The sequence below is a fragment of the Ostrinia nubilalis genome, chromosome 21 (assembly GCF_963855985.1).
Source record: "Ostrinia nubilalis chromosome 21, ilOstNubi1.1, whole genome shotgun sequence".
NCBI lineage: Eukaryota > Metazoa > Arthropoda > Insecta > Lepidoptera > Crambidae > Ostrinia > Ostrinia nubilalis.
The window spans coordinates 9,348,250-9,363,358 of NC_087108.1; the positions used below are offsets into that span (position 1 = coordinate 9,348,250).

Sequence of the window (15,109 nt, forward strand, 5' to 3'; positions counted from 1 at the left end):
TAACAAACTTAATGAATCAAATGAAAGGAAAACCATAAGTTCTTAAATTATTTTAATTATTTACAGAAAATTGTATGGTATGGTAATAATAATGGTAGTGAATTTTCGAAAAAAATTCGGAAAACTTTGAATGCAGTTCTATTTTATTTTTTCAAAAATAAAGGAATGTTTTCTTTTGAGTCAAATTTTCTATCTACAGTATTAAGAGTACTTTCCCTTCAGGTGGCATTACAAAATTCCATCCTGTATACGCGCATGCATTCAGCATGTATACAACGTGTCCCAAAATTCAACGATAAGCCGGCGCCACAGGGCGGACATAGTCATGGGTACTTTAGGAAAAATAAGAAAAAAAATCTATCTCAATTATTTTTTAAGTTACACGATAAATAATGAAATTCGTCGAAAATTGACACCCCTTATGATATTTTACATTACCACGGCCACAATTTTTCAAATACTTCTGTATTTTTGTTTGTATCGGCAACCTAAGTAGTGCTGCTGTCCACCCCAATCCTTAAAATCCCCAGAATCCTTGCAATTTTTACACAAAAGTTAATCAAAATATGATATTTCTTTAAAATTTTGAACGATTTTTACTTTCACTCAACTTTGACTCGTCGTTTTGTAAAAAAAAAGTATGAACACTACTGCGGCAAGTTTTTTATAAAGTTGACGCAACTATCCAAGATTTCAAAATGGTATAATACTCTAAGAAAACTAGTCGCAAAAAAGATATGCGTACCATTTTTACAAGCACTTCGCTTGTTAGTTAGTATAGGATAAATCTTGCAACTGAATTTAAAACCAGTTCTCCTCAACTAATTGAGCTGAAATTTGGTATACTTATGTAAGTACGATGACAATGCAATATTATGGTATCATTGAGCTGGATGGAGACTGGAGGTGGCCATAGGAACTTCTAAACGAAACGGCGGAATTGCATCTAGTTTAGGTTCGTTGGATTTGTCTTTTCGTACACTTTAGTGCTAGATGATGTCCAGAGTGCTGATGATGAAGCCAAGAGGTGGCCAGGAGCTGGCCATAGGAACTCCTAAACGAAACAGCGGAAGCTTATCGAATTTGGGTTCGTTGGATTTGTCTTCCCGGGCACTTGGGCCATGAGATTGAGAAACAACTAAAAAGTTTAAAATAAAGTTATAATCGCGCATGGAATTTATTCCTCTTTTTTTCTGTTTGCGCTACAAGCTTTCGAAATTATTTGAATCTTGCATACAATTATTTTTCTTAAAATTTCGCATTAATGCTTGTTTTAAAAAAAGTTTTTTTTTTATTATAACTTTATTTTACACTTTTTAGTTGTTTCTCAATCTTATGGTCCAAGTGCTCGGGAAGTCAAATCCAACGAACCCAAATTCGATAAGCTTCCGCCATTTCGTTTAGGAGTTCCTTTGGCCAGCTCCTGGCCACCTCTTGACTCATTATCAGGATCCTGGATATCATCTAGCACTAAAGTGCTCGAAAAGACAAATCCAACGAACCCAAACTAGATGCGATTCCGCCGTTTCGTTTAGAAGTTCCTATGGTCACCTCCAGACTCCATCCAGCTCAATGGTACCATAATAATGCATCGTCATCGTACTTACATAATGAAACCAAATTTCAGCACAATCGGTTGAGGAAAACTGATCTTAAATTCAGTTGCAAGATTTGTCCCACACTAACTAACAAGCGAAGTGCTTGTAAAAATGGTACGCATATCTTTTTTGCGACTAGTTTTCTTAGAGTATTATACCATTTTGGAATCTTGGATAGTTGCGTCAACTTTATAAAAAACTTGCCGCAGTAGTGTTCATACTTTTTTTTTACAAAACGACGAGTCAAAGTGGAGTGAAAGTAAAAATCGTTCAAAATTTTAAAGAAATATCATATTTTGATTAACTTTTGTGTAAAAACTGCAAAGATTCTAGGGGTTTTAAGAATTGGAGTGGACAGCAGCACTATTTAAGTTGCCGATACAAACAAAAAAACAGAAATATTTAAAAAATAGTGGTCGTGGTAATGTAAAATATCATAAGGGGTGTCAATTTTCGAAGAATTTCATAATTTATTGTGTAACTTAAAAAATAATTAAGTTAGATTTTTTTTCTTATTTTTCCTAAAGTAGTCATGACTATGTCCATCCTGCGGCGCCGGCTTATCCTTGAATTTTGGGACACGTTGTATGTTGACCGCCGGAAGAACGCAAAGGCCTGCCGGTGGTGCAGGTGGAAATTTTTTAAAGGAAAATCAAGATGCCAGTTACCGTTTTGACAGCCTTGGCGGATCGATGCAGAAATAGTACTTTAACAATAGTCTAGAAATGTGTTAAATATTTTTACTTTATTGAGCGGCTGGTCAGCTATATCGAGAAACATAATATTAATGTCCAGCTAGTTTTATTTTTTGATATTTTTTCAATTCTTACTTTTAGATTATAATTTGAGCATCTTGTCACAAACTTATTCTCAGTAATTTGAAGAGTAAACAATTCTTACTTACAAAAATGTAGGTGTTATATTGAGTTCGATTATTTAATGACAAATATTTAGCTTTACTTGGAACCCACTGCTGCTTGCATCCTCATATATTGCAGAAAAGAGTAAGTATCAAAGGTACCTATTACAAAGTGTGATGAATGATAGATGGAAGAAGATATAAATACAGCAATAAAATAGTAATCATGAGAACGCAGATTCGTATTTATAAATATTTCGCAATATCAGAAGAGTATTGCACAACATTATTTATTACATTATTGATATTATTTATTATTCCCTTTCAAATTGTTTATTAGTTTAGAACAAAGGAAGTTCTTCTTTATTGGGTTTTTATCATATTTTGATTAATATCTAAATGTGATTTTCTGCCCACAGTTTATTCATCTCATGTTCTAGAAGATTTTTTCATTTAGGACCACTTATTTGGCGACAGAGTGATAAAAATACAGCTAAAACGACACATCTTAAATTCAGAAGCGTTTATTAATCAAAATTATGGCCATAACAATATATTTGCTTAATAAATCTGAGGGATAAAAGGACGTAAATTGTGGCGTTTTTACATTAATTAATACCCCTACATTTCATCAAAAATATTTATGAATAAATATTTCATGAGCTTGCAAATCTATATCTATTATCGAAACCCGCGGCAAAATAAGATATCGCCCTTCCAAATGAAACAAAACGCGAATCGTTTCGCGAGCGCTGACGTCACAATCGCGGATTGTTCGCAGAAGGAGTAAGCCGGTGTTCCCGATGACGTACACGGCGCGCGCGACTCTCGAAATCGGCAGCGGCAGCGTCTGCTCGGGCCGCGCGGTCACCACCACCACCGCCTCCAACCAGGTGCGTACACCCCGCCCCGCCCGCCCCGCCCCGCCGCCCGCCCCGGCGAGGCACATCGACGCGAACCCCAAACCGAACCCCGACCAGAAGAGACTCATGAACGCACTTAACCCGAAATACGAAAGAAACGAATCTAACCCTCCCGCTGAAGGTAAGACACGCAAACCGCGCGGCCCGAGTATGAAATGCAACCCGAGCGAGGACCCGCCCCAGCGACGACCGACCGAAGGCTACGCCTCGTGGGACTCGCCGAGATATCGCCAGTATACCAGCCCCGTTTCCGAACAGTGGTCCAGTGGGGTGGACAGGTGGTACGAGGGTCTGGCAGCTTATCATGACACGTTCCAACAGATGGCCAGAGGCGCCGCACAGCAACGAAATAAAAGTCATATCGCTTACAAAAAGGACGGTCCTGAAGTCAGTGCGCGTACACATCCACCTGAAGTGACAGAAATCCAAACGAAATATCGTCCGAACTCAACGAATACAGGCCCCAATATTCCAGAAAATATTGCTACGGGCAAAAGTGTTAATGAAAAATCTAAATATAATATTAATAGCTCAAGAAGAAATACAGTGCCAATTCTCGATGCTAGTTCTATCAAATATGTTTCCAAAGCAAGAATCGCCAAGCAAGTCACGGAAGAATCTCAAAATAAAACTAATAATGTGATCGACGAGAGTTCAGAATTATACAGGGTAGAGAAAAAAGCAAGTGATACTGCGAAAAGTGATATTAGATATAAAAATGAGTACAGAGAGAAAGTAGGTTATAGTTTAAAACCATTAAAATTTGTAGCAAATCCAAAAAATATTAGAAATATGACAATAGGTTCGGCGTCTGTTACAAACATTGGTGAACCTCGTCAAAGCTCGGATGTGATACAAACTACTAGTGATAGAAAAAATATAAATGTAGGAAGCAATGATAATAATGATGTTATAAAGTGTGAGAGTAAAGAAGAAAATATCGTTGAGATGAATGAAAATTGCAACAATTCAGATTTTTGTAATGGTACTGAGAGTTCCAATAACGAAAAAGAAATAATAAAGGATGTGGAGATGATCAAAATTACTGCAAATAAACATGATAATCTCGAATGCAATCCTCCTGTCATTGGTAAAAACAAAGACATTGAAATGATAGCTATTGATCATACTCCGATTAAATTGGAAAAAGAAAATAATAACGACATTGAATTAACAGACTTCGTTACGACAAGTCGGCATAAGAGCGACGTTGATTCTTTTTCACAATATTGTGTTACCCAGGAAAAATTGTTACAAGCTCTAGAAAATTCCGATGCAAATGAACAATGCCATATTGAAGAAATCCAAAACGACGAGAAGAAAACTTCAAACAGTGAAATAGTAGAAGATCTAGAAAAATCTCACAAAGAGGAAGTCATCGAAGAACCGACTAGGGAAATTGTGGCGGAAGAAACAGGGCCTAGTGCCGAATCGAATGAACTGGTCATTCAGTTGAATAAACCCCAAGAAAAGGTGTTAAACGATCAATACATTTTAGCGGAACTATCTAATAACGCTTATGTTTTCCTAACACTGCCTAAACGCTTACTCATACCTCTACATAACAAAGATCAACAACCATCCCTGCAGATACACGAAGTGCTAAATAACACCGCCCAAGCTAACATCCCCGATGATAATACGGTAGCGAAGGTATCTAACAAAAAGAAAAAAGAGAGAGTGGTTGGAGTCAGCGATGACACCAAGAGGAAAGATGCTATTAACAAAACCGCACTTAGAGTTCTCCTGTTTGAGAATTTAAAAAGAGATGTGTCAGTAAAACCCGGGGCGTCTACCTCCGCCGGTGAAGAGGTAGGAAGCTTTTCCGTTAATGAGATGTTTTGTAATATTACGTTGTGTAAATTCGAGGTGTACTGATTGTGTTTTGTTTTCGCAGGGTGATTCCGCCATACCGTTTAGTTGCATCACAACACCAGAGGTTGTGGCCAGTTGCAACACGACGTCCTCCACGCCCCAGTCGGCCGTCGCTGTGGATCCCAAGGTAACCACATATTCCTGAGCTTGCGCGATGTGTGCCTTAATTGTGAACGCCTGAACACCATTTGCATACTTTTTGATTGCATTATAAAGTAAAACTTTCTATAACTACCTGTCAATGTTAATAGATTGACGGGTGTTGTTGCAAATACTATATTCATTGTTAATCCGAATTTATTTCCCTCACATTCTCATGAAAGCACGCTTTACTCGTTCTGAAATGGCGAATGACGAAGGTGTTTGATCAGATCAACGATGGAATGTTAGTTGTGTTAAATTGTGGTGTTTTTTTTGTTTGGGTTGTGGTTATTACTAAATCAATTCAGTCTAGACACGGTCCGGGTGTGACTTACTGTCGGATTCAGCTCGATGCGCTTGGTTAACTTCTAAAGAAATAATTACAACAGATTCAAGAAAAAAATGAGTTACTGCAGACTAAGATTTGATAAGTAAACAAATTATAACATTGAACGGAGGTTGGATCGATCTGAACCCAGTCACCCCGATACACTAACACGTATACGTTCGATTTACGGTACTTTTGTTTTTAACCCATTAACCGCCGCAGTCGCGTATGACCGACAACAGAATTTGGGGGCACTAGCGCCGGAGTCGGGCATAGCCGACTGAATTTTTGCCGTTCTATTCTAAGGGAATGAGACGATCCATGAGAAAGATAATAATAAAAAATCCAATACTTTGAACACATTGTTTTAATTCATGAATTCGGACTTCATTGCACCTATTAAACGTGACATATTTAAAAAAAAACTAACACCATAATTTCACATCGCATAAAGCAATATTATTTTAGGACCTCAGCGCCGCAGTCGTTAATAAAAGACCATAGTGTTGTAGTAAAATCTTCCCATCATTTTAATGAAATGGAAATAAATTATGTTGAAAATGTATAAATTCGTTTTAGTTTATGTAGATTTAAATACAGAAAGACAAGTACAACGTTATGAATTAAACAGACAAATTATTTAAATTGTAATACGATGTAAATTTTAAATAAACGATGATAGAAAAACGCAAAGATATGGAAACTTGCACAACACTAGCAGTGCGGAGTATTCAACGTTTTCTTAACATGCTCCAGCGCCGGAGTCGGGAATACACGACCGCTTATGACGTCATAGACGCACGGAAGTTTGGAATAGTGAGGGTAAGTTGATAATTTTATCGTATGATGAATATTAACTTACAAGTGGGTAGTTCGTGACTAATTGCTAGTGCAAAATAACGCAAAATAACAAACCGATACTTTGTAGAATAACTAATATAATGAAACTAATAAAAAAATTAACTGACTTAAAAAATACTGTTTTTTTTTCTGATAGGTTGCAAATAAATGTCCATCCATGCAAAACTGAAACGGGCTGATAATAAATAAATAAAATCAAAATCTTACTTACTCGGTTACGTTCTACGTATGAGCTTACAAAATGCAGGTAGCGAGTAAAATTGTACAGTAGTGGAACCAGTGTAGCCAGTACTTTTAGCCGCATTTGATTATTTCGTGTCCATGAACTTCTTAAATAGTTATATAATAAAGAAAAAATATATAACATTAGTTAAATAATAAAGAAAAAATACTATTTTAAAGCTAATTTTATTAATTAAATCAATAAATAAATTATGCTGTGGTTGGAATTTATTCGTTAAAATTCATCAATTTATCGACATCCATTTGATCGAGTTACCTCGTCACTAAAACTAATAAAAATAACGCCTATTACTGCGCCGGGGTCGTCTATACGCGACGTACTGCTTTGTCAAGGTTAAATAGGGATTGAAAATATCGATATTCTGCTGAATTAAAAAAAAGTTTCGTTTTTTCTCCACCTGTTTTTTATTGATTAAGCTACGAAATAATTCTCTATTTATTGAAACTATTCTTTTTTTAAATATTTATTTTACAAATATACAAATAAATACATACATATTACACGTTTTTTTACACCAAAACGCATCTTGAAATAAAACTATCGCAAAGCAGATTCCCCATCACTAACGTCAAAGAGTTGAAAAAGAGTTGCGGCGCCAGTGGCATGTTTTGATAAAAGTGGTCCCGGCGGCTAAAAGGTTAACTAAAATGTGGAACATAAAAACAAGTCGGATTCGCGCAGATGCACAGGTAACATTAGCAAGACTGGGCAGTCGTGATCGCAACGCATAGCAAAAACGGGCCAATTAATTATTTTTTTAAGTAAAACTGTACATATTATTATGATTATAAAACGTATGGTTGGTATCGTATGATTTTACGAATGGACATACTGCCTACTGTATTGATCAGTAACAGGCATCAATCACATCAATATTACCCTCTGTGCTCTTGTGGTGTTTTACATTCACTCTACTACACCGTATTAAAAAATAAATGGTTCTTTGATGAGGAGTCTTCACAATGGGAAACTGAATTTGCAAAGTACATCAAAAATCGTATTAATGAATAAAGCAGCCTTGTCGTTGCGTTGCGTTGCTAACGACTATGTGCGTTACCGAGTAAGCTTCGGCTCAGCGTGCCTACTCCGCTACGATTTACGTATTTTCGGCTCTGTCTATCATCTTAAGAATTCTGTCAATAGAAGAAGAATAGAGCCGAAAACACGGAATTCGTCCCGCGGAGTGGGCGAAGTTCGGTGACTAGTGATGGGACTCGAATCAAAAAAATTATCCGAATCGATTCAAATTAACCGATTTTTCGAATCAACATGATGATTCGAATCAATGTGCTGATTCGAATTAAATCTGAAATAAAATTAAATGTAATTTTTCTGCAGAGGATAATGAAGTCAGAGTTTTTAAATTAGCTTGAACGAAAATAAGAAAATTTTAAAAATAATAATAATTGCCTTCTCTGTAAGTCAAAATTACAAGAAATTGAAAGAAACTGCTTTAAATCAGCCAGCGAAATCGAATCAGATGTTGATTCGAATAAATCCTCATTCGAATCGAGCTTGCATTATCATTCGGGTGGCATCACTACCGGTGACTGTTGCGTGCAGCCTTTGCAACTGGGCTCGGGCTACCGCGCCGTGGCCAGCCTGACGGGCGCCGCGCCGCCGCCCGCCGCGCAGCAGCTCCAGGTATTCGTCCCGAGGCTCGCTCTGCAGGTACGCGCCACGACACGCCGCGCCCGGTTTGTCGCAGCCATCGACTAAAGCGCGGTCTGTGAGCACGTAGAATTTTGTCCAATGACCCCAAGCTACCCATCCTTATCGCTCGCGCGTAATTATGTTCCTGTCGCGCTCGCACACTCACTGCGGGCGCCCGTCGCACAGTCGCGACGGCAATATAATTACGCGCGAGCGATAAGGATGGGTAGCTTGGGGTCATTGGACAAAATTCTACGTGCTCACAGATCAGACTATAGTCGTTTCAACCTTAACTTCGAACTCCCTATGTTCTTCTGATTAATTTCGTTGCGGGTCCAATGACAGTTTAACTTTCCCCCGGGACAAAATTGACCTTCGCTGGTTGGGTTTTTATTGGCAACAACCCAACAGAATAGTCCCGTTTTATAGTCACTTCACTAGTCATGGACACACATTGTTATAAGGGTCCGTCTTATGAAATGACGTTCCAAAATAATCCAAACTCTTGCCAAACTCGGGATTTCGATAGTCTTGTGGTTCTTCGATACCCAATAGGGTAATTGACGCCACCAGTCAAATAAAATAGAAAAATATTTTTGACACGTACAAGATATTTCCTTTATTTTCCATACTTTTTGCGAGCTGTCAAAACGATATAACGTCACTCTTTCTTTCACCAAGTAAATTGACTAATTTTTATTGTTTTTGAAGATATAGCCTGACCAGGAACATAAAAACCCTGGCATAGAGGCGCGTCAATTGCATTTGATAGTGCAACACTGAGTACAGTCGTACCTGTGTTAAATTAATAGGCTAACTTTATGTATCAGGATTCAGGATTATACGGGCTAATTTGATATTTTCATAAATTAACGAAAAAATATTATTATAGGTAACCTGGTTTAAATAAATTAAATGAAACCATCAATCGAGCTAGTGGGATTTATTTTATTATTCATCAATAATCAAATTCAGAACTTGAATATTCAACTGCGATGTTTGCTCATAAACGCTTCAAACTCGGTACTTCTTTCCCAATTCCATAAAATTCAACACTTAGAAAGTGACAAAATTTTTTAAAATAGGTAGTTGAAACAAACCACAGCTAATTTTCATAGTGGACTGTACTATGCGATAAACATGTCAGTCAATTTGACAACCTTTGTCGGAAACATAATTCAATGAAAATATTATCCGAACCCTTAGTATTTCTCTTCGACAAATACTTTAACACATTGTGAACCACTTTTCTTTCACGACTATTAAAAGATTTTAGCAATTTAATTCACAAAATCAATTGCGCACATTTAAAATAAAGTTTGTTTACACTTTGACAGCAATAGATTGACATGCAAGGTGACATGTCAATGAAGTTTTCAGTTACTGTTGCCATTAAAAGAAATTAGTACCATTAGTTTTCCGCAACATGGCGAGGGTTTTTATGTTCCTGGTCGGGCTATACTAAAATAATTTTTTGTTCTTTTGGGAAAGTTTTTCTTAAAACTGGCAAATATCAAGCTGGATTATATGACTGAGTTTGAAGTGTGTAAGCGTTGATTTACAATATGGGTCTTAAAAGTTAATTGATATTATTAAGTACCTTGCGTAGGACGAGCCTTACGATATTTGTATGAGACTGTGCCAGCAACGCTTACTTTTACGCTCTTTTTTAATGCATCACAAAGTCTACCTATTTAAAAGTTTTTCTCATGGAATAAGTACCTACTTTTGCATGTTCTTTTGCATTCACTTTTGTAAATATCTATCATCATTTTTCATTATTCTTGATTTTTCCTAATTAATTACATAAGTATTTCATTTTACTTGGAACATGTGGAATGGCGTTTTTGAAATAACGGTGGCTGCGACAAATACGGCGAGGATACTGCGCACTTGACATGGCGACAGCTTTTGTCTTTGCGAACACGAATTACATAAACACATCATTGCAATAACTACTACAACTCAACACAATATCTTTTAATTTAAATAGTACCTTTTACATTTCTGTTACCGATAATTTGTACTTTCGGAATGTGAGCAATGATGTGTAACATGTAGAATATCAACCTCACACGAACATTATTTAGTTCAGAATGGAAACTTTTGGTTTTCTATTAAAATATTTTGTTTGATTTTCATGCTTTGAATTTTACATTTTTTAACTATTGAGTATTCAGTAAATATAACAATTTGTGTTGATTTGATTTATCATTTTTAAATACATATTGCATAACCTGTTCTGTCACTAAATATTTGTAACAAAATCAAAAAGTTTGTAAATGGTGTATTTTGAATGAAGGCATTTCATATAATGTCGTTGTGTTCAGTTTTTTCTACTTGATTTAATAAGAGTTAAATATCATAAATTATACTTTTATATGGGCGATTATTGAACCTGACGAAGACAAATAAATTAAAAACTGAACACATTCATATGAAGACTTATATGATTACTAGTGGACGCTCATCACTTAGTGCGTTTAAATTAGAAAGAATTATAAAGATACGTGTATTTTTATTTAAAACCATTATAAAGTTTCTTTTTAGTACAAAATCTAGGCCCCCTTTTATTGCCATTAATTCGGCTCTTCCAAAATCTACTCTCGGCTGACGCCTATTTGTCGAATTTCAGCTTCAAAGGTCAAGTAGTTTTTGATATTGAATGAATTAATGACCTTTCGCTTTTACGTATTATTAATTATTATAAAGATACTCCTCTCATCAGCAGTAAAATAATAGCTGAAGAAAACAATAGGGTTTAATCGTTAAGTAGTATGAAGTTGGCGTGTGTTACAAAGTGTAATGTTTATTTGCGCAGCCTCGTAGTGTGATCTCGAGCAGCTTCAACGGGCTGCCGCTGTCGCGGCCGTGCGGCGCCGCGCCCTCCGACCAGCAGGCACGTGTCGCCTCACTAACGTTGCTTGGGCGACCCGCCCGTCGCTCGCTCGCTCGCGCCATTCGATGTGTTCTAATGCGTGTCGTTTTTCCTCCCTATTCAGGTGCCTATATTCACTGTGCACTACCGTTTACAGAAATCGCTAGACGAAAACGGGAACGCGGTGCAAGGGTTCAGTTCGCCCGTCTCGGGCTCCGGCCAGCACAAGAAGCCGCGCAGGAAAAAGTCGTCCAAGAACGAGACCGTGATCAAGTCGCACCAGATCGACGGCTACCAGGGAAACAAGGACCTGAACGAGGTGCTGCGCTTCATCGAGTCGCACGCCGAGCGGCCGAAGCACGACAAGCACAAGAAGCGCTCCGCCGAGCGGCGCAAGGACAAGGACAAGCCGCCGCGCGCCTCCTCGCTCGAGGAGCTGTCGCGCACCACGCTCGAGGAGCTGACGGCGCCCGCGCCCGCGCCGCCGCCCGAGCCGGAGCCCGCGCCGCCCGAGCCCGAGCCCGCCGACTTCCAGACCGTCACCAAGCGCCGCGCCAAGCGCCGCCCGCGCCCGCCCGCGCCCGGCTCCAACGACTCCAACGACGACCTGGACCCGGCCGGCTCGCCGCCCGCCGCGCCGCCGCCGCCGCCGCCCGCCGCCTCCTACGCCGACATCGCGCGCACGCGCCACAACATCCCCGACCTCATCGAGTCGTGCAACTTCTACGCCGAGGGCGAGGCGCCGCCGCCCGAGCCGCCGCGCGCCGACGACTACCCGGCGCTGGGCCCGCGCGCGCGCCACAAGCCGCCGCCGCGCGCGCCGCGCACCGACCGCGCGCCGCCGCCCGCGCCGCAGCCCGCGCCCGCGCCCGACGTGGTCTGTATACGTTTGTTGTTAATTTATTGTAGCTTTTGAAAACAGGTTTACATGCAGAGTTTCCATTTGGAAATAAAACTAAAGACATGTCTGGAACTTCAAGCAAATAATGTCAAAGGTGTTTGTCACCAGTTTTCTATCTCTATAAAGTTTAAATTTTGTCTTTACTCTTGAGTTTTGTTGCTAGTTTCTTTACTTAACTTTTCCTTCGGTTTTGGTGACATAATTTTGAGTTTCTAATTTACACAAATGTAGTGTAGACTGTGTTGGGCTTCTACCTCTCTGATATTCCCTTTGAACAGTGTTGTGACGTTATCCCTTGTGCAGGTGGGCGAGCGGCGGCCGGCGGTGATCCTGCTGGCGGCGGGCGGGCGCGCGCGCGAGCTGGACGGCGTGACGTTCGGCTTCGACGTCAACGAGACGCTGCTGGCCGCGCCCGCGCGCCGCCCGCGCTGCGACCTCGTGCGCGACGCGCTGGAGGTAACACCGACAACATTCCAGCTCCCAACTCCACACTGCGGTCTAAAAAAAGTTCCTTTTCGAGCAGAACACCAGTCCAAATCGTCCAGTGCTCTTTGAAGAGTTAAAATACCTAAACTACAAATACTTGCAATCTCATAATGACACTATATACGTTGAAATACGAGTAATAAGCAGCGTTCTACGTAGGCGCATGTTACGTGTGTGACATAACGCTTATTTACGCAATTTTGAATGCTTGTAAATATCTTTTTATTGCTATTTCGATGTTAATAATTCATAGATCAAATAAGTTATATCACTGTGTGATAATTATAATATTACTAGCGGCCGCCCGCGACTTCGTACGCGGTTTAGATTTTTTCATACAAATGTTTTTTCCCGCTAACTCCCGTTCCCGTGGGAATTTTGCTATATCCTGTTGTAACTAAGCTTTAAGTTTACAAAGGTACTTGTATGCCAAATTTCAAGCGTCCAACTTAAGCGGTTTAGATTTTTCATACAAAATGATTTTCCCACTAATTCCCGTTCCCGTGGGAATTTTGGGAATTCCTTTCTTAGTGCACCTCTACGGTACCTAAGCTACGTCCCTTCCAAATTTCAAGTGCCTACGTTAAGCCGTTTAGGCTGTGCGTTGATCTGTCAGTCAGTCAGTCAGTTTCTCCTTTTATATATTTAGATAGATTCTTTAAAAATTCTGCTTATCGTGTCTAGGAAAGTTCGAACAATACAATATTTTTTTCTTTTAAAAGCAAAACAATAATTCGCGTCTTTCCAGCTGGACGTGAAGACACCAACGGCCGTAACGGCGGTGCCGGCGCCGCCGACGGCGGTCCCGGCGGGCGGCGCGGTCCCGGCGCGCGGCGTGGCGGTCGGCGTGGGGTCGTGCGCGCTGCGCTACGTGGCGCCCGCGCCGCCGCCGGACACCCGCGTGTTGCATCAGCTAGTTGACTACGTCGGCTCCGGTTAGTTCAACATCTAATTTATTTATTTATAGGTAAAGTCCGGTCGCCGAGCACATAGAAGTTCGTACAATGACCCCAAGCTAGGTAGCTCGCGTGTAATTATATTGCTGTCACGCTCGCACACTCACCGCAGTGATAAGAATGGGGAGATTGGGGTCATAGGAATTCTATCAGCTCGGCGACCGGACTTTAACAGCGGGATTACTCAGAAAAACGTTGTCCAAAGTTTCTAATGTTGTCATCCCTCTCACGCAAACCGTGTTGCCAGCATGAGCTATGGTGACAGATAGACCCGAAACTTTGTATCCAGCGTCCGTTTCGGAGTAGCCTGCACCTGCACAGAACATTACTTACTTTAACATCTGACTTGCAATAAATCTGAATCGAATGTCTTGAACTACTTCATGAGTTTGTGGTTGGATAGTCAAACTGGAGGAGATGGAACACGCATTGAAAAATCACTTTTATCGTTAGTAAATTACAAGCTAGAATCCACTTCTTCAAAAATAAATATGTGGTTGTACGCGAATACAATATTATTTGTACATCTTATTTCATGAATTACTTGGACCGACTAGCCAACTATACACTTTATTATTAATTAATGAATCTTCTTCACTTAACATGCTAATAACATAAAAACAAAACTGTCAATTTAATATTATGTTCTTTCTATTTCCAGCGTGGGAGGACGTGGTGAGGTGCGGCGCCGGCAAGGTGCGCTACTTCAGCGAGTAGCCGACAGACGTTTCTCTCTAGTTAAGGATTGTCACGAACCAAAAACGCGTGTGAACAGTGCGACCGAGTGCAGTGTAAATATGTCGTTGCCCCACAGTCGGGCCGCTAGCTTGCGCAGGCTCCGGCGAGCGACCGCTTACGAGTGGGTGATGTGAAAGAGCTAAGATTGAGCATTTAATGAATAAAATTGCGCTTGAAATCCAAAAAATATTGTTATCGGTCCGTCGCTGCGGCGACGCGACCCGGCCGGCCCGGTGCCGAGTGAGTTAGCCAAGTGTTGTGTCTTACGCGTAACGCCGAAAGTGATCGCGTAGATAATGACGAGGAAGTGTTCGCGGCGTGTCGACAATGAAGCATAGTTGCGCATCATTTCGTCAATAAAGTAAGGTGTTCGCGTCTACTTGGCGCATCGTATCTGAATGTTATTGTCGACAATGAAACAGTGTTCGTATCTTGTCGACAGTGAAGCATAGTGTTCGCATGTTGTCGACAGTGAAGCATGGTGTCCGCGTCTTGCGGCAAGAAAGCATTGTGTTTGAATCTTCTTGTCGACATTCATGCATGGTTTCCGAGTCTCATGATGACAGGAAGCGTTGTGTCCAAATCTTCCTGTCGACAACTAAGCATAGAGCGTGTTGTCGACAGATAGCTGTGTGTCTTCTTGTCAAGCATGGCTCGCAAGTCGCGCC

At 40.3% G+C, this 15,109-nt stretch overlaps 1 protein-coding gene across 1 annotated transcript in view; it reads left to right on the forward strand.

Moving 5' to 3' along the window:
• The window catches only part of LOC135082393 (caskin-1-like), a 39,994-nt gene extending 27,647 nt beyond the window's left edge, over nucleotides 1-12,347 (forward strand). Inside the window, exons 10-15 of the mRNA XM_063977188.1 lie at nucleotides 3,239-3,350; nucleotides 5,278-5,382; nucleotides 8,393-8,500; nucleotides 11,304-11,381; nucleotides 11,485-12,241; nucleotides 12,283-12,347. Of these exons, the coding sequence (XP_063833258.1) occupies nucleotides 3,239-3,350; nucleotides 5,278-5,382; nucleotides 8,393-8,500; nucleotides 11,304-11,381; nucleotides 11,485-12,241; nucleotides 12,283-12,347 (1,225 nt within the window). The remainder of the gene's footprint in view (nucleotides 1-3,238; nucleotides 3,351-5,277; nucleotides 5,383-8,392; nucleotides 8,501-11,303; nucleotides 11,382-11,484; nucleotides 12,242-12,282) is intronic.
• The last annotated feature ends 2,762 nt before the right edge of the window (nucleotides 12,348-15,109 follow it).